At 40.6% G+C, this 20,203-nt stretch overlaps 2 protein-coding genes across 5 annotated transcripts in view; one reads left to right on the forward strand and one right to left on the reverse strand.

Annotated features, from left to right (window-relative positions):
• The first annotated feature begins 3,214 nt into the window (after window positions 1-3,214).
• Window positions 3,215-7,337, forward strand: SRP14 (signal recognition particle 14). Its single transcript, XM_026664565.2, has 5 exons — window positions 3,215-3,325; window positions 4,163-4,235; window positions 5,160-5,272; window positions 6,856-6,888; window positions 7,085-7,337. Exons 1-5 carry the CDS (start codon window positions 3,302-3,304, stop codon window positions 7,172-7,174), a joined length of 333 nt encoding a protein of 110 aa, XP_026520350.1. The 5' UTR covers window positions 3,215-3,301; the 3' UTR covers window positions 7,175-7,337.
• A 3,118-nt stretch (window positions 7,338-10,455) lies between these two features.
• Window positions 10,456-20,203, reverse strand: part of EIF2AK4 (eukaryotic translation initiation factor 2 alpha kinase 4) — a 44,152-nt gene continuing 34,404 nt past the window's right edge. The window contains exons 31-39 of one of the 4 annotated variants that reach the window (XR_015746742.1): window positions 19,807-19,935; window positions 15,153-15,239; window positions 14,156-14,268; window positions 13,536-13,594; window positions 13,079-13,176; window positions 12,874-12,942; window positions 12,044-12,088; window positions 11,636-11,797; window positions 10,456-10,751 (exon numbers count right to left, since the gene is read on the reverse strand). Coding sequence is in view for 1 of the 4 variants with exons in the window: in XM_026664563.2 (XP_026520348.2) it covers window positions 10,694-10,751; window positions 11,636-11,748; window positions 12,044-12,088; window positions 12,874-12,942; window positions 13,079-13,176; window positions 13,536-13,594; window positions 14,156-14,268; window positions 15,153-15,239; window positions 19,807-19,935 (771 nt within the window). In the remaining 3 variants the exon portion in view is untranslated. The remainder of the gene's footprint in view (window positions 10,752-11,635; window positions 11,798-12,043; window positions 12,089-12,873; window positions 12,943-13,078; window positions 13,177-13,535; window positions 13,595-14,155; window positions 14,269-15,152; window positions 15,240-19,806; window positions 19,936-20,203) is intronic. The other 3 variants (XM_026664563.2, XR_015746743.1, XR_015746744.1) reach the window with 3 other exon arrangements.

Consider the following 20,203-nt stretch of genomic DNA (forward strand, 5'->3'; position numbering starts at 1 on the left):
TAGAAAGTCTAAGGTTAAAGTTTTTGGGGTTTGGGGAAAAAAACCATAGAGTCAGGTAGAGTATTCCAGACATTGACCACTCTGTTGCTGAAGTCGTATTTCCTGCAATCAAGTTTGGTGCGATTAACCTTGAGTTTGTATCTGTTTGTGTTGTTATGGTTGAAGCTGAAGTATTCATTGACTGGTAGGACATTGTAATGTATGATTTTATATACTATACTTAGATTGGACCGCAGGCGGCGTAGTTCTAGTTTTTCTAGGTATTCTGCAACAAGTAGAGGAGTGGAGAACTCTTCTTGTGAAATATTTCTGGACTTTCTCAACTGTGTTAATATCAGATACATAATGTGGGTTCCAGACTGATGAGCTGTATTTGAGTATTGGTCTAGCAAATGTTTTGTATGCTGTAGTTAGTAGTGTAATATTACCAGAGAAAAAGCTACATAAGATTAGGTTAACAACTCTTAATGCCTTTTTGGCTATGTAGTTACAGTGGGTTCTAGCACTTAGATCATTTGAGATGAGTTCTCCAAGGTCCTTGACAGAGTTTGGATCATCAACAAGGTTTTGACTATTCAACCTGTATTTTATTTTCTGATTTTTTTTGCCAATATGTAAGACAGAGCATTTATTTGTTGAGATTTGAAGTTGCCATTTGTTTGACCATTCTGATACATAGTCAAGGTCTTTTTGAAGGGTAGCAGTATTGTCTATGGTGTTGAATAGCTTTATATCATCAGCGAAGAGAATGCAGTTGCTCTTGATATGATCACAGAGGCCATTATGTAGAGTATGAAAAGAGTTGGTCCTAGAACACTGCCTTGGGGGCACCACTGCTAACAGGTACTGAATTTGACAGGACGCTCCCAATTTTGACCATTTGTTGTCTGTTTGATAGGAATGCTTCTATCCAGTTATGCAGGTGTCCAGAGATACCACAAGATTTTAGTTTTAGGAGTAGTTTGTCATGTACCACTGAATCAAAGGCTTTACAGAAGTCTATGTAGATTGCATCTATTGCTTTGCCCTGATGGAGTTGTGTAGTCCAGATGTTTTTGCAGTGTAAGAGTTGCAGATTACATGATAGTTTTTAACCTGAAACCAAACTGTTTATTAGAGAGTAGGTTGTTTGTTTCTAAGTGGAGGATGATGGATTGGTTAATAATTGATAACTTTACAGGTGATGCAACATAAAGAGATTGGTCTGTAATTTTCAACTAGGCTGGGGTCTCCCTTTTTGAAGATGGGGATGACCGTGGGTTGTGACCATAGTTTTGGCAAGGAGCTGGTCTTGAAAGATTTTTCAAAGATTATGCTTAGAGGTTCGGCTATGGCAGTGGATAGCTTTTTTAAGAAGTAGGCAAATATACCATCCGGTCCAATAGATAGAGATGGTTTTAGATTGTGTAGTGCTTTTTCAACATTGTCTTCTGTAAAATCGATATGTATTAGATCATTGTAGTTGTCTGTGGTTCGACTAGGAAATACTGGGCATGATCCATTGCTGTTTACAAATACTGAGCCAAAGAATGTGTTAAAGAGATTGGCTTTAATAGTGTCATCGTGGCAGTCTTTACCATTAGGTCCTTTCAGGGGTGGGATGGACCTTGAGTCTTTTAGTTTGTTGTTTACAAAATTGTAGAAAGCGCGGGTGAAATAGGTGCATAGAAAGAATGTGATAATTGGTGCATTCAGTTTTTATCTGGTGGCATAAATTTTTGTATCGGCTTTTGAAGTTGGCAACGTGACCAGATTTGCTTTTCCACCAAGTGATTTCTTTTTGGATTGAAGCTTCCTTATTGTTTTGGGTAATTTGTTTTTTCTGGTTTTGAGAGTTGTTAAGGGTACATATAGTTTGATGACTCTTTTGACTTCAAATAAAAATATGTTATAATGGTCTTCTATAGTATTGCATCCAGAGAATAGAAATTGCCAATCAAGGGATGAGAGATCGTTGTTTATAAGATCATAGTTGCCTTTTTTGAAGTTATAATTGGGGATTCCATCGTTGTGATGATTTTTGTGTGATTTTTGTGTGATGATTTTTGTGTGATGATTTTTGTGTGATGATTTTTGTGTGATTTTTGATGTAGCAGTTACAGCATCAGATTAGAAAGTGGAAAACCGTGAGTTCTAGTCCCAACTGACATGAAGCAAGCAGGGTGGCTATTGGGCCGGCCATTTTTTTCTAAACCAGAGGTCTCCAAACTTGGCAACTTTAAGACTTGTGGACTTCAACCCCCAGAATTCACAGGCCAGCTCTGGCTGGAGTTGAAGTCCACAAGTCTTAAAATTGCCTCCTCAACAAAGTACAGTAGTAACTCTCATTTTGCTGTGAAGTCACAGCGCCTCCCCAAGTTAGAATGGCAAAATGCATTTCTACGCAAGGCTGATTTTTTGGAAGATGATACCACCTGCTCTATTTCACACTATAGTTTGAGGCAGGGCTCCCCAAACTTGGTAACTTTTAGACTTGTGGACTTGAAGTGCCACAAGTCTTAAAGTTGCCATGTTTGGGGACCCCTGCTCTAAACCTTAGGAAGGAGGCAATAGCACTTCTGAAAATCCTGCCAGGAAAAATGCAGGGACTTGTCCAAGCAATGGTCAGGAATCCAGGGCCTGAAAAGAACCAAAATAAATAAAATATAAAATAAAATAATAAATATAATAGCAAGGGCTTTTATTAAGTTTCAGTATTGCTCCTCACCATCTACCCATTGATGGTAATTTCCATAGTTTTCAAAATATGGCAATTAAGGATTTACTGGATATGGGTTGTCAAAACTTAGCCAATACTAAAAAAGAAAAAGGAAAAAAAAGAAACAATTTATCACTGTAATCTTGTGGCCGTGCAGATTTTTTTGGCAGCCCACTTTCAGCAGTCCTAACACCTGGGGTGGGGTGAGGTGGGACTATCTTCTATATACCACTACTGGGGTTCTTCTCCTTTTAAAAGGGATCGGAGGGCAGACCTCGCTTATCAAGCGCAGCCCCCCTCCCACCCGGCAGACTTCAGCTTCCACTGCGCGCGCAGCGGAAAAGTCGTGACGAATCAGCTCGAATCGACTTCTTCGCGGCTGACCCACGCAAAGGGGCCTCCGATTTCGAGAACAGTTGTGCGTGCAATTCCGTCTGGAGCCCTGCGGGGGGCAGCAGAGAGAAAAAAGAGGGAGGTTCTTTCTCGAGTTTCCGCCTCTCATGTCCTCGCAACTTCCGTTTCCTGACCGGGTGTCCGTCCATTCGGCGGCGGTTGGGAGAGGGCTGCGTTTGCGTCAGCTGCTGGGAAGAAGCGCGCGGGGCGATGGTGCTGCTGGAGAGCGAGCAGGTGCCGCGGCCTAACGCTCCATCCTGGTTTTTTTTTGTTTTTTTTTGCCTTTTAAGGGAAGGGCCCGCTCTTTGAGCTCGCAAAGCCCCGTTGCTATGGGTGCAAATGTCCTCCGACCTGGCACCTTTGTAGGGGGGAAGGCTGCCCTCCCGCAGTTGCTTGCTGTGTGGAGCAGAATAGGCGGCCGTGGGATGGGTGGGGGGAACAGTTAAACAAAAAGAAGGTGGCAGTTCCAGAGGCCTTATCTCTCTTCTGCATCGGGTCTAGTGATTGGACAGCCAGGGAGGAGCGCCCATCACTTCCCTCTGATAATATTATGTCATTCTTGAAAGTTGCTAAGCCCCCCTCCCCCCACAACGGTATTTATTTGCACGGGGGCCGCTTAAATGCCTAATGAATACCAGAAGCTCCAACCCATAGCATCAATTCTTTGCTACTACGTGTCACTTCCTTTTATGGCCCCACCTAATTTGGCAACTGTCAACGTCCTTGTTGAATACTCCTTGTCATGGAAAAATCGATTGCGTACGGGGCTCGTTTGAAATAGTTTACAATACATTGCACCTGAAAGAGTATTGGCTGTGATGTAACAAGAGGTCCAGCTTAATGCAAGTTAGAATCTCTTTGGTCGGGGAGTAAGGAGCAGTGAAAGGTGTAGATTCAGTGTGTGTATCTAGCTCCATAAATAGATGATAATGCTGTAGTTGAATAGTCAAGGGCAGCTGTTGCAATATTTGGTGTGACAAAGCTTTTGGATCAGATTGTTCACTAGCTGGAAAAAGAAAATAATTCAAAATTGTGATCTTTATAACAGATGGTTTGTTTGTTTTTTTGCAGTTCTTGACAGAGCTGACCAGGCTTTTTCAGAAATGCAGGACCACAGGCAGTGTCTATATAACATTAAAAAAATGTAAGTATTACATTCCTGTTTGTCTCACATTAGCTTATCAATATTTTCTCATAACAAATCAGATGAAGATTCTACTGTGCTGAGTAGTGGAACTGCAATTCAGTTAGTAAATGGGTAAGTAGCAACTTCAGTAATCAGGAATAATATAAGAGGTAATTACATCAAACTTAATCTATGGGGAAAAACTGATTTAGATCTGTACTGTAGTCAGGGGTGTTTAATGCTTCTTAAGTATATTTTCCCTTAATCTGAATATTGTCCTCTTATTGGATAGAAACGTCTAGCTTTTTCCTAACAGTTTTCACAGAGAAAACTGTGTGCACCCATTTTTGAAAATAGCCTTTAACTGGGAAATTCTGAGAATAGAACTCCACACAAATTGCTATGATTGAGAAACACTGGAATAGTGGATGGGAGAAAAGGAATATAACAATAATAGGGTTTTCTAAGGTATCTTGCCTCCAATTCACCTGGTATTGGGGTAACAAAAAAAGAGCAAGCCAATTTTTATTCTCCCCCCTTGCTTAAATCATAAACATTATGAAAAGATAATAAATTCTCTAAGGAAAAACGTTGTTTTTGGTCTTGTAGCATGGGAGGAATAATGTTTGCTTTCAAATGAGCAATCTGTAATGGCATTGCCACAACTGGGGAGTTGGCTCCTTTAAGCATTAAAGAACAGCTTCACCTGTGTTTAATATTGTGCAACCTTATTATTGTGCCCAGCTTAATATAATAACTAGCATTCTAACAAAATTCTTGCCTCCCAATCTGCACTTTTAGATTTCTAATATATGAAGCACATTCAAAAATGGAGAAATGTATTTTATTAAAAATTATCTTGCTATCTTTGGATGTTATATAATTTAATTTGCTAGTTTTGCTAAATACAATATATAACTTTGATGCTTCTGTTTAATGTAGACGATGGTAGGACAAGACCAATTCCACGGAAGGGCCATCTTGAGACTTTTGAGCCTGTAGACAACAAATGTCTTCTTAGAGCCACAGATGGGAAGAAAAAAATAAGCACAGTGGTAGGTGCTATTCTTTTATGAAAGAATGTTTTTTTCACCATTGCATTTTTATGTAAGTGGGGGGAGAAAGACTTTATATAAAATAGGTAATGAATTTTATTTTATGTATTTCAAGTTACAAGCAGGCTAACTTTCACCCTCAAGGTAGCTAACACTTTAAAATGAAATTTAGACAATTATCAAAAACAGAATAATCAAGTTCAAAGGAATTAAAAGGTCTAGAAAGAGAAATGCTTTCAGCACTTCCTGAAAGCAGTATGAGTGATGGATATACAGCTTATTCAGTAGATGAACCTGTGGAGCACAAGTATCTTTAAGAGGCTTGGTTATTGACTATAGTAATTAAGATCAGTACAAAGAAAGATGGGGTTCAGATAATTTGAACCTACAACCAGTGATGCGTAGCATGCAATCTGCTGGTATTTTTTAAAACACTCAAATTGTCACCCTGAAGGACACGCCACTGAGTACCTCCATACCTCAGCAACACTACCAACCCATCGCTGATGTGTCACTAGCTGCTGAACAGCCGATTGGTTCATCAGCTACTCTGCTGTGGTCCACATTTATTTTTAATTTATCAATGTGGCTCTTTCCCCTGAGTTATGCAAGTTTATTTGGAACTTTAAATGTGCTCAGAAAACAACTGGTAAAAACCTAGCTATTTCAATTTGGGCAAAATATGGGCCTCGCTCTGTGCACCAGTCATCAGTTTAATTTGTACGTTTTGTACCAATTGAGGCTTCCAATAACTTCAAGGCTTTGTTACAAAGAAGTAACAAGAATATAACAAAAGCATGAAAAAGATCTGGTTTTGCTCAAAAACTGGTACAGTAGTGCAGTTAAAGTATATCAGGTTGCAAATATATTTCTTGCCAACACCTAGTGAACTAAAAATGTATCTATTGTAATTATTACTTATTTTAATTATTGCAAACTCAACATTGTTTGATTTTCAGTATGATTTCAGAATTATTAATTATACTTTTCAAAGAGATTTCATTGGTCACCTTTATATGTACATGATTTATATAATGAACTTGTAACTTTGACTGTAAATTGTTGGTCACACAGCCATATGATTAGACTAGATTAGGCATTTTTATCCACACATTCAGTCCTTCCCAAATATTTAGGATGGAAAGATGTTATTTGATCGCGTAAAAAGATGCAAACTGTTCCAAATAAAGCTGCTTTGCAATTGACTAATGGTGATTTTGTCAATGCAATGGTGTTCAAGTGGTACCGAGATGTTTTGGAATTGCAGCTAAGGCCCCTATTATTCTATTATTTTGTACACCTCATGGTTAGATGAATTATCCTCTTACTCCTGTTTTCTCTATAGTCCTGTTAGGTGGATTGGACTGAGAAAATATGACTTACCCAGGTAACTTTCATACCTAAGGGAGACCTAATATTCATAATATTCCTGGTTTTTAGTTCAGCATTTAACCAATGCACCAAAGCTAGTACTTAATGTATCAATTCTTATTTATCTGAATTTTGTGATAATCACAATCAGCTGTTTTTGAATATATTGGTTGATCATCCAATAATTCTATCATGTAATTGATTTCTTACAGGTGAGTTCAAGGGAAGTTAACAAATTCCAGATGGTAAGTTTGTATCTATTCACATAGACTTCAGATTTTTAATCAAATAATTTCTAATTTTTACACTGAATGTAAGACTGAGTAATTGGAACCCTATAGAAATGTGTAGCTGCTTTATCTCTGCAAATATTTTGAGTCAAATATTAGCAATTTCTTGAAACTTGTTTTTTTTTTTAAAAAAACTTGTTTTTGATTGCAGGCATATTCAAATTTGATTAGAGCCAATATGGATGGTTTAAAGAAGAAAGACAAGAAAAGCAAAAACAAGAAAAGTAAAGCAACACAATGATATAAAAAACATTTCTCCAAAGAATGGACCCATGTTTTTCCCCACATTTTTTCTTTATGTAACCACTTTTGACTTCATTTCCAGGTAGTAACTGAACAATAAGCTTCTTATAGAGAGAATGCTCTCAGGATTGTGATACACAAAAATAAATCTAATGCATAAATTTGCGCACCTGATTTGTTCCATACCTTTGACTTATTTCAATAAGTATTACTGGAATATCTTTACTCAGAAAAATAATTTTGATGTAACAGTTTGTGTTTAGTATGTGCAAAAGTTTTGAGTGAAATGAAGGTTGAGAATAAATTTCAGTTCTGGTTTTGCTTTACTGTATTTCACTTGACCTTTAGTAAACTACTGTATATTTTTTCAGCAAACAAAGTCAAGGATTATTCTTGCCTAAATGTTCAAGTTGAGGCAGGATTGACAAAAATTGTGAAATAGCCAATCAGGAAGAGGAAGACTTCCTTCTCAGATACGCTTTTAAAACTTGTGTTACAAGTGGAAATGGATTGTCAACGCTTTATAGATCTGAGTTTCTAAGGAGCATTTACTATGCTTGTGCTTAACATAGGTTTTTTTATATAGTGAACTGGTGAGCACATCTGTTACTTTTGTTACGCATTTCACAAAATAAGTTTTCTAGAATTTTAAAATACTACTTTATGGTGGCAGGCAAGTGACCAAGCTAATCTTAAGCAAGTTTTACACTCTTGAAACAATTCTGGAATCAACAGATTAAAATAGTTATATGCAAGTTTCAATTGCTGCTGTGGGATTTAGAAGAGAAGCAAAGAACTAAAAATGGTAAAGTTTGCTTATCTACTAGGTAAAAGCATTGAAATAAATTTCAGTTACTAGTATCTTAATTTTTAAATATTTGCCCTTAATGTCAAAAACAGTTTGATTCAAGGGGACTTGTGTGGAAACTAGAGGATTATAATTAGAAACATGCATCTTATTATAGTTATGGAAGTGAATTTGGTCCACAGCTATAGATGATACATATTTTTTATTAAAAAATGTTACAGTTTGACTATATTCTTGTATAGGTTTTTTCCAGCGAGACAAAATTTGGCAACTAAAATATTGGAAAAATGTGATATTCAGGGAATCCTTTGTGCAAGTACATTAATGGAAACTTGGTCAGCAGAAGAGCCATTTTAAAGAACCTAACTGGTTAAGAAAACCCATACTCATGGCTAGGTGCAGTTAACCCTTATGATCAATAAGTACGAATGATTGATGCTGCTATAGAGCTATCTTTATACTTAGTATAATGTAATTCTGTAGTTTTATGTTAAATGTTGTATGAATAATGAACTAGCCTGTGTCTTTATACTGAATGGAAAAAAAATCTCTTTTTAAAAGACTTTAGGCTGAAAGGTATTTAAAAGTCTGTATCTGAGCTATCAGTCCTACATGTATCAATCTAAGTAGTAAGCAAAGACAATCGAAATACAAGAAAAACTCTCAATACTGCCACCTTACACCTGCTCTCAGTGATCATCCAGTGCCAGTCTATCATGAACCTTGGGGAAAGGGCGAGAGGGAGGTGAGGTGCCTGGGGGGAAAGTGAAAGTTAAGAAAGTGAAGGTGGCATTTCAAAGTCGGTCGGATATGAGAAGAATGCAGCTGCAAGCCAGCCTACCATCAGAGTGAACATTTCAAAAACATATTAGAAATTGATTGGACGATGGAGGGGCCCAGCAAGGGGAAGTGCCTAAGCAGCGATAAATTTTCAGTTCCAGATTTGGCACATGAATTTCAGTTCTGGCTTTGCTTTATTGCATTTCACTTGATCTTTAGTAAACTACCTTTCTCAACAAATAGAGTCAAGGATCATTCTTGACTAAAGGTTCAAATTGAAGCAGGAATGACAAAAATTATTAAATAGTCAATCAGGAAGAGGAAGATTTCTTTCTCAGATAGGCTTTTAAAAAGTAGGAGTTCCATTTCATCTTTGTCATTGGTAGAAGAAACAAACACCCCTGCCCAGTGGCGAGTTGGAGATCCAGGAAAAATACAGCAATCTTAGAACTAATTGTTTATGAAAAATGATATGTAGTGCTGCCTTTCCTATACTTTGGTTTACTTATTTTGTGATATGTGCATATAATTGAAGGAACAACAGCTGGGATTACTCCTTTAGAAGTACTTGTTTTTTCCTTCTTTCAGTTCTTCTCCATGTCCTTAATCTTGACATACTGTACATAATAAAATTTTAAATGCTTAATGATCTAGCACTATCATTCCGAGAAAAAAAACAAACCTTAGCATCAGCTATTTGGGTAAGCTTCCCCCCCACTAAATGCTGGGGGAAAGGTTGCCACTGTACCCATGTCTGAGTAATTTGGCCATGCCTGCATTCATGTGCAAGCATCCCTTTAACAAATTACAATATACCCTTTTGGGGAAGCAGTGCTATGTAGAACGCAGAAAAAACGTAAGCCAAAAAATTAAAGACACAAGTAAAATTAAACAACTTAAAATCAGTTGTTTCACGAACTCCAGATTTAACAAAAGCCCAATAGCCACGTCCCATCTATGAAAAATAGGAGGTCCTAGAGAAGGTGTTAGATTGGGTGTCAAACTCAATTTCATTGAGGGCCACATCAGGGTTGTGGTTGACATTGAGGGGTTGGATGGGCATGGCCAACTGGGTGGGTGTGGCTATCTTGATGCCACTCCCCAAACTGCTGGCATGTTTCCTCTTCCCTTTTTTCCATTTTTTGGGTCAAGTTTTATTTTATATTGCTTATACATATCAACGTGTGAACAGTGTGATACCTGGGTATCATACATTTTACTCCAAATAAACATATTATTACATGTTTCCTCTTTCCATTGGGTAGACCGGGCTGATGCCACCCTGGTTCTATCGTTCCTCCTCACACTTGGTAACTGGGCCGAAGCTACGCTGGCCTGATCTTTCCTCTTTGCACTGGAAGACCAGGAGGGCCCCACGGGCTGCATCCGACCACATTGTGGGCCACAATCAGCCCATGGGCCTTGAGTTTGACATCCTTGTCTTAGTTGATTACACTGAAAAACACAGATATCCAAGTGTCTGAGCCTCTTACTTATTAATTCCTTTCAGTTCACAATAGTGGGATGACTGGAGATTATTGCTTTTCTGTTTAGCCTTCCTTCCCAATTGCAAAAGATGTGAAAGGAGATTCATGGACTGAACAATGAAAATTGCAGTTACTTGACTTTTTCATAACCAAATGCCACAATCTGTCCATTTTACTTTAAGCGAAAACAAGTACATCCTAAGGTACCAGAAGATTATTTTATTTTGAAAAAGATATGTACAATATATTTTGAAAACATTTACACCTTTAAAGATGCCAATCTATGGCACATGAGCTCAACATAATACTTAAAAAGGCAGCGATTGTTCAAGGAGTGATTGGGGAATCAGCAGTAACGAAGTGCAAGTTTTCTTTATATTCACATAATTGGAAGCACACATTTTGTCCCATTCATTATCCTGACTTTAATCCTGACTTATAACTAAAACAGGATTTTGTAGTAGTCGTCTTTGTAACTGTAGAGAACAAGGACAGGTACTCTGCAAGAAATAAAACAGGAAGAAAGTTGAGAAAACTTAAGTCAATTTTGGTAAAAGATGCTATTGTATTTCAAATTTGTGTTAGGCTTCCTCATCAGGAAACCAAATAAATTTGTCAAACAGCTATTGGACAAATTTATCTTTATTCTACAAGATCTTCTATCCCAACTGAAATCATAATGCCGTATGATTCAGGACTTCACATTATAATGGTCCAAGATTGCAGTTGCTTTAGTGAATCTCACAAAGGGAGAACTTAGTGGCCTTTTAACACTAGAGTCTAATGTCAGTCTTTGATACTATAGAACTCTTGCAATGTTTATACCAGGGGTGTCAAACTGGAGGCCCGTGGGATGGATGTGTCACGCACAGGACATGCCCATCCCAGCTCTGCGAATGGGAAAAATGTCACAAAATGTCATGTGATTCAACATGAGAGTCTTATACTATATTGCTAGTGTCAGGATTCTGGCACTTACTCCAATTAAATCATGAGCCTCAAGCCACACTCCTAAAACTAAAAAAGATTTATTTGAAGGTAACATTCTACATCTGGCATTTACCTGGGTGTAGCCAACTCTGAGATACGTAATTCACTGTCACCCTTCATCCTGCTTCCCTACCCCCACCCCTCTGGGTATATCATCCAACAAAAAAAGTCCATAGCCAAGAGTCATCAATTATGCTCTCCGATTAGATTTTTGCATGGCAGAAGCTTCAGTCATCTAATCAGTGTTTGAAGAAAATATGAATGGAATGTACTTTCATTTCCACACTGCTGCCTGCTCTTTGAAACCCCCCCCCCCTTTCTGTTGTCAACTATAAAACATTGTATATACAAAACGTTTTATGAGTTGACAGCTAGTATGCCTAGGAATACTTACTTTTTTTCAATTTTGATGGTATAGATTTCATCACAAACTTGTTTAATATATCTTTGCTTCGGTAATCGAGACATCAATTGTTTCACAGTTGTATAGAAAGATTGGTCATCAAACTGAGAAGATGGAAAATATTGAAACCAATTTCTTAGTCTGAAACAGGGACTGTGAAAAAAGTAATGCTGAGAACATCAGGATGCTTTTATTATATATTTTGGGGGTGTAAATAGAAATTATAATCTTTGATTTCTTGGAAAAACAACTTATAAAAATGGGGACATTAAATTTCTTCTATGCCGGAATGAGATTTTGCTTACTGTATACAATAAATGTTCAACTTTATTTAAGCTTTTAAAAAATTCATTAATTAAATCCACCAGTAAAGGCCAGTAACTTAATTCCTAGGTTTACCTCTAATGATAAGAAGTGTATTATAGTTTCCTTTGGTAGATCAACCTGAAAAAAATAAATAAACACTGAATCATTATGATGACATAAATTATGAGTTAGAGTTACATTTGTTTCATTTAGTCCATGTTAAATTGGATATTGCATAAGGCTAGATCTATAAGGCATCCAAATTTTGGACTCCTTATCAGCACAAAAATTAATTAGATTAAATATCCTCAAGCTCTACTCATTTGCTGCAAGAAAGAATAAAAACATCAGAAGCTCTGATCTGTAGTCATACAGATTCATATTCATACCAGATTCTGATGACCAATAAATAAATTCCCAAATCCCAACCAGAACTGAGCTTGAAAGTCTAAACTCTGACATTACAGGGGTTCTAAAAGAGGTTTTGGATTCCCTTCAGAATATTCTGGCCCAGGCTTAGTTAAGAAATTAATAGGTCAATTAAGTCCCTAATATGGAGTCACTCCTTTCCCATACTCAATGCTCCAAATGCCCATTATTGCCTTTTGTTGCGGGAAAGTTACAAGAGGCAATCATTTAAAGGTTTTAGAAAGACTCAGGACAAAGAAAGTGATTTCAATGGATTTCATATAAATGAAAAGGAAATTTACCATCAATGAAACAAATTGATTCCTGGAAATTACATCTGTACCTCCGACACGGCTTTAAATAGAGAGCTGTATGCAATGACATTTCATTTTAATGTATGCCGATTAGTGTATATTCAAAGTGACAATATTATTCTAAGTTCTAGTTACTTATCCAGTTTCTTATCCAGTTATTAGATACAATTGGTTTGTTGTAAAAAAAGCAAAGTAACTTACTGCTAAAATTTCAACTTCACTCAGCTTCAACGGGAAATTAGTAAAGCAAGCTTGTAGTTTGGTTTGTACCTGGAAGTCACATTGGATAAAAATAATTAACAAACATAGTCACACAGAGAAGGTTTTATTTTTATATTAAGCAAATATACCTGTTAACTATTCTTAATGCAAAAGTGACATGCAGGGATTTATACATCTATAATACCTGAGCTTCATAACGTCGTTTGACACTTGTTGACAACTTCTCTGGTGGAATAATGCACACATTTGGTATTACTACTGTTCCGTGTGATTCAGACAAACCTGAAATGCAGATTTAGTTAAAAGTTTCATTTGTCATAAGTGCGCACTAGAACTAAGACTATAAAAAGTTTTGTTTGAAAATCTGTCTGTATCATTCAGATTTTCAATGTTGGACCATTCACAAGTTATTGTTATTACTGTTATTCCCTTCTTTTTAAACTACCCCATCCCACTCCACATATCTTGTATGATAAAAGGTCTCATTTGAATGCTAATCAAAATAATATAGTTATGCGTTCATTTATTTCCTTCATTCTATTTAACCACCTTGGAGGAGGACTGCTTTCCCATTTTAATCTCCACATCTGCTACATAAATAACAAGATTTCTGAAAATACAGCGCACTAGTCATTACATACCTGAATTACTGGAAAATGATCCTTTTAGATTTTGTGTTGTGACATTATCAGAAATTTCTCTGAAACAGGATTCAAAAATCAAAGTTTATTATTCAGTACTGTTTTCAAAATAAAAGATTAAGATAGAAATTGATGTTTTATTAGTAATTGAAAGCATTTGTACATTTATTTGTAAATTACCAAGAACTGTTAGGTAGTGGTAAACATATAATAGATTGCTTTTCAGCATATATTCATTCAGTATCTTTGTAACATTCACCGAGTTGGATCCAGACTTAATCCTTTGTTGATGATCCATTTTTTAGCATTTTCCAGCCCTATTGTTTCAAAAGACCTCTCAAGCCTTGTACTTTATGGAAGTTTGGAACAATTCAGTGCATATTACAATAAATAATTTGAATTCCATCCAATATTTATACAGGGAAGATATTTGTTTCCCAAGCTTACAGCCCCAACTTTTATAACATTTCAGTTTAAGACATATTACAATAAAGCCAAATCACTGTATGATGCATTGTATAGTCTTTGAGGTGAATCACTACAAAAGCACTTTGTTTATGGTATTTCATTTTCCTCCTGCAAATAATCTTTAATCTTCAAGTTATAGTACTTGTTGCTACCTGGTATTTCTTTCATCATAGAATTTGGTCCTCAATTTCTGGGCCAGATGATCTACTACATCAGATTCCAAGATTCTTTTTTCTGTCTGCCTTTCCCTTTCAAAAGATTTTACCTGCAAAATAGCCCCACAAAGCGTTTTAGCCTTTATACTGCGAAATGTAAAGAATGAATTATCAGATTTAAATCAGAAATCAGAAAAGATGCAAGTAAAGACCTCTTTAAAAAAACAGCACCCTTAGGGAATGTAACTAGCACTGACTGGTAAGACAAGGCCTTTGCAAAATCTTTCTTCATAGCTGATATCTGCTCCAGTTATATTCATACAAAACTTGCAATAGGCATGAAAGCTGGCTGGGTGACTTTGGGCCAGTCACTCTTTCTCAGCCCAACTTGCCTCAAAGGATTTACGTTGTAGGGGAAATAGGAGGAGGAAGGAGAATTAGACACAATCTCCTTGGGTTATTTATATAAATAAAAGTGGCATAAAATTCTAATAAATAAATAAACTGACAGAGTATATATATATATATATATATATATGTTTTCTTAAGTTTTCGCGGGTACTTACATGTATGGTGTTGGCTTGGTTCGGGTATTTTCCCACGTCATTGTAGTTGTTCTTTTAAAGTTGTAGCAACGAGCACTGCCAGCAGACGGACACAATACAGAAGCCTGATGATGGCAGATGAGATTCTGCTGAAACGTTGCTACAACTTTAAAAGAACAACTACAATGACGTGGGAAAATACCGAACCAAGCGAACACCATACATATATATATATATATATATATATATATATATATATATATATATATATATATATATATATATATATATATATATATATATATATAATTTATTTATTTATTTATTTATTTATTATTTTTATTTATTTACTTACTTACTTACTTACTTACTTACTTACTTACTTACTTACTTACTTACTGGACAGAGATAAGAAAGGAATTATGGCATGATGCCACCATCACACTTACTTTAACGTGATTTCCTTCTTTATCATAAATGAGGGCCACATAGGTGATTCCAGAACATCTGCAATACTCCTGCAATTCTTCCTGGGACTACCACATTAAAAAAAAGGAATACAATTACTTTTAAATAGCTAAAGAGTTTTCTTTCCCCCAAAGACATTTGAGTAGTACTTGTCAACTGAACAGAAATAGATTCAAATCTCTTTCTATTTAATAGCTTTCTTAAGGCTAATCATTATCTTATCAACTGACCTATTTTTTTTCTAAATTTATATACTATTATAATCTTCAAGGACCGCCAGTGCCTTGCATTGAAATATTAAAAATAAAAAGGAATTCAAAATATTAAATACATACAGTCATATAAATATTAGTATAATATATTAAAATAATTAAACTGACCCATTATAAAACAGTGCAATGAACAATACAAATAAATTTTATATGATTGATATGGAACTAATTCCATAGAAAAGGAAAGAATAAAAATGATAATTTATCTAATAGTCCAACTAAGTCTTTTAACACTCATACAATAAACATCAATAAACTGTTTTGATTCAATGTGAAAGATACCGTATATACTCGAGTATAAGTCGACCGAATATAAGCCGAGGCACCTAATTTTACACAAAAAAACTGGGAAAACTTATTGACTCGAGTATAAGCCGAGGGTGGGAAATGCAGCAGCTACTGGTAAATTTCAAAAATAAAAATAATTAATTTGGGAAAGCGATCTCACTATCATGAAAGGTTTAATTGATTCACTAACCCAAAAGAAGAAGATGACGACAGCGGAGGCAGGAGTCACTCTCTTCCCCTCTCTCGGAGGCCCCCTGAGTCAGGAGTCGCTACCGCCGGTGCGGCCCCAGTCCTGCGTCGCCTCGGGAAGGGAAAGGCAAAGCGCTTTTGCCTTTCCCTTCCCGGCTGGGGCTGTTGGGAGTTGCTGCCGCCGGTGCGGCCCCAGTCCGCGTCGCCTCGGGAAGGGAAAGGCAAGCGCTTTTGCCTTCCCTCCCGGCTGGGGCTGTTGGGAGTTGCTGCCCCGGTGCGGCCCCAGTCCCGCGTCGCCTCGGGAAGGGAAGGCAAGCGCTTTTTGCCTTTCCCTTCCGGCTGGGGCTGTTGGGAGTTGCTGCCGCCGGTGCGGCCCCAGTCCCGCATCGCCTCGGGAAGGGAAAGGCCACGGCTTGGAAGGCCGCCGCTGGAGCGAAGCTGCGCGCAGCCACTGCGCTAGCATCGGATCGGGCGCGCCGGACGGTTCCAACCGAGCCCGAGCGTCGTCTTTGGCGCCCACCCAGCGCCGCGGAGCTCCCTGTACTGGGAGAAGGGAAGACCCCCGGGCGGGGCAGGGAGAGGAGCTTCTCCCGCCCGCCCCTCTTTCCGCACCCACCGGTGTCCCGCAGGGCGACCCCCGCCCCACAGTCGCCGCCGCTTGAAAGAGACGGGCCGGGGTGGGTGAAAGCGCCGGGCGCCCTTGGAGGAGAAGGTCCCGCGTTCGCCTGTCTGCCCGCGGATGTCAGCGGAGCTTTGCCGCTGCTTCGTCCGGGGTCTCTGGGCAACACGTCCACCCGGCGGGCTTTGTCGCCTCCGGCACGCATAGCGAGCGCTGCCTCGGATTCCCTGTCCGGTTGCCCCCTTTTGAGGGCGATGGCAGTAAACTGTTCCGTAGCAGCGGCTGCTCCTCTTTCCCGGCTGGGCTGGTGAACGAGGCTTGCAGGGCACCTTCGGCTCAGCAATTCTCTCCGCCCGAGCGGCTGGTCCCTGGAGGCCGGCCCCTCTGCCCGGAGGGGCTGGGTGGGAGGGGCTCCGGTCCGGCCTTCAGCCGTGAATCGTCCCTCTCGCTGATACGCCTGAGGCGCCCTGGTTGCCTTGCCGGCTGGTTCCTCCGCCACAGAGCGAAAGATGCGCTTCCCTCGAGGAGAGCAGGGGATGCGGGTCCTGAGGCAGCCAAGTCCCCCAAATGCTCGCAGTCCCACCTGCCAGCCGGACGGTCGCCGTGCTCCCCTCTGGACTCTGCCGGCGCCTGTGCCCTCCAGAAGGCAGGAGGGTCACCCGGGTGGTTTGTTTTTAGCAAACCTGAGAGGAGCACCAGGGTGGGAAAAGGGAACACGTGACTACGCAGGAGCTGTTCTGGGATTCTTTCCTGCTTCTTGTGCAATCTCCGCCCTCCCGAGAAGGGACACCCTGACCCCCATTTGGGACTTGCGCCTGACAGGGGCCTGATGGAGCCCAGAGCTTTGGAAGTCATTCATTCTTCCAGGCTGCACATGAAGGACATGAAAGAGCTTCCAGGCTCTTGAGAAGAGGGGCGGAGAGGCCAGCCTGATGAGGTCTCTGCTCCATCTGACCCTGGAGTAGTGGGGTAGTTGTGATTGCAGGAAGCCAGGCAACAAATTACAACTCTGGCCTGGCGGGTTGATTCAGACCGCCCTGAAGGAGGACAGAACCCACGTGAAGTTGTGATAACATTCAGAGCCAAAAACAGCCCCCACCCCTCTTCAGAGAACCCAGTAGTTCCCACCAAAGAGAGGCGAGGGTGCAAAGGCTGGTCTGAACACAGCTCAGATCTGGCTTTTTAATCAGGGCCAGGGAGCCCCTGAAATGCAGGTCCTGGGCCGCATCCTGATACTTTCCTTGGTGCTCTGGGCAGAAGTAACTGGCCTGCTTCAGTCACAGTTCAGCAGAACACCCCACTAAGTACCCCAAGGTTTAGTGAACCATAAACCACTGTTGGCTCCAACAAGGAGACAGGCCAGGAAGAAGTAACTGGGGTTTAGTAAATCTAGAATCATTTTAATCCCAATTCACCAGCCCAGCCGGAAGAGGAGCAGCCGCTGCTACTGGAACAGTTTACTGCCATCGCCCTCAAGGGGGCAACCGGACAGGAATCCGAGGCAGTGCTCGTTGCGTGCCGGAGCGCACAAGCCCCGCTCGGGTGGACGTGTTTGCCCAGAGACCCCGGATGAAGCAGCGGCAAAGCTCCGCTGACATCTGCGGGCAGACAGGCGAGCAGCGGGACCTTCTCCTCAAGGGCACCCGGCACCTTTCTACCCACCCCGGCCTGTCTCTTTCAAGCGGCGGCGACTGCGGGCGGGGTCGCCTGCGGGGACACCGGTGAGCGTGGAAAGAGGGGCGGGCGGGAGAAGCTCCTCTCCCTGCCCCGCCCGGAGAGGTCTTCCCCTTCTCCCGGTACAGGGAGCTCCGCGGCGCTGGGCAGGCGCCAAAGCAGACGCTCGGGCTCGGTCGGAACCGTCCGGCGCGCCCGATCTGATGCTAGCGCAGCGGCTGCATAACCGCTCCAGCGGCGGCCTTCCAAGCCGTGGCCTTTCCCTTCCCGAGGCGACCGCGGGACTGGGGCCGCACCGGCGGCAGCAATTCCCAACAGCCCCAGCCGGAAGGAAGGCAAGCGCTTTGCCTTTCCCTTCCCGGCGACGCGGGACTGGGGCCGCACCGGCGGCAGCAACTCCCAACAGCCCCAGCCGGGAAGGGAAAGGCAAAAAGCGCTTGCCTTTCCCTTCCTGAGGCGGCGGGACTGGGGCCGCACCGGCGGCAGCAACTCCCACAGCCCCAGCCAGACACCTGAGCGGAGCCTGGGCGGAACTGCCTGTTGCCGCCGTGGGTGCCATTGCGGGCGCCCGGCTGCCCAAGTAAAGAATAGGGCCGCGCCGGACCATCGGAGAAGCGGAGCAAGCCGGACACCAGCAGCCGCCTCCTCGGCGCAGAAAGCCTCCCCCAACCAGCCGGCCGGTCTCCTCCTCCTCGGTCACACAGAACAAACAGGCAGAGAAGGAGGAGAGCAGCTGGCCAGCCGAGGAGGCCTCCCATGCTGCGAAAGAGGCAGCCAACGATCTCTGGCGCCGTCCTGCTCCACGCGCTGGCTGCTCGGACTTGCCGGGCCCGGCACATAGAACAGGGCAGTGCCGGATGTTGGAGAAGCCGAGCGGAGCCGAAGCGACCTCGGCTCGCATTGTTTTCTGAGCCCATTTTTTTCAGAGGGAATCTGACTCGAGTATAAGCCGAGGGGATTTTTCAGCACAAAAAATGGTCTGAAAAACTCGGCTTATACTCGAGTATATACGGTATATGGAATCTGTTCTGAAACAAATAATGCTAGAAAATAAAGATCTTTACACTGAATTCAATAGATTCTATTAGCGCATCCAGGTTCATTATTAATTAATATTTATGGAAAGCTACTTTATAATATCAAAATACACTAAGCATTTCTTTTGTTCCAATGTACCACAGAGCAACAGGAGGTTCTAACTGCAAAACTGAGATGTTCTCCAGAGCCCCACAGTTTCCAACAGGAGGCAGGTTGATTACAGTCTTGTTTAATGCTCTTTTAAAGACCCTTTACTCTAGAGCAAGTACTCGGAGCTGTGGTAAGCCTGTAGGATGTCAGACATTTAAAAAAATCCTTACAAAATTTCCAACACCTTGTAATAATAGACCAATCTGTGATTGGTTGTTTTCAAAGGCACAGACAAGAAGTTCACAGGTGAATTTTCTTGTAGTTGAATTTTTCCTCCTTTAATGATAACCCCAAATCTTCTTTAACTTAGCTTTGCTTACTGTTCTATTCCTCATGTGCTTGGAAAAAGGAATGCATATAAGCTCAGAAACAACAATAATGAACATGTAATAAATGACAACTTACCTGAAACCAGTCATACATAATTTCAGCTGCAATTCCTGCAGCCCAGAGCTTCTGAACAACATTTATGGCTCTTTCCATTGACTTCTGGCCAACACTAACAACTAACAAATCACAAGAGCTCACTGTAAACTAGAAGAAAAAAGAAATGGAAACCAGAATGTTACTTAATTGGATATGGATTGTTCTGAAATCACTTAAACTAGAAAGACAGGCAATGTTATTCTAAGGTTAAGATATTCTTGGTCACTTAATATGATTCATATTACAATTATGATCATGTTTTTTGGGATGCACGAGACCCTCCTAAATAACATCTTGGCTCTTCTGAAGAGATATATTAAGCAATTTGAAGTTACCATGTTCTGCCCTGTCCTCTTTTATTTGTAATTGCAATTAG

The sequence above is a fragment of the Notechis scutatus genome, chromosome 1 (assembly GCF_049901735.1).
Source record: "Notechis scutatus isolate UNSWTSFEM ecotype Mainland chromosome 1, rNotScu1.2, whole genome shotgun sequence".
Classification (NCBI taxonomy): domain Eukaryota; kingdom Metazoa; phylum Chordata; class Lepidosauria; order Squamata; family Elapidae; genus Notechis; species Notechis scutatus.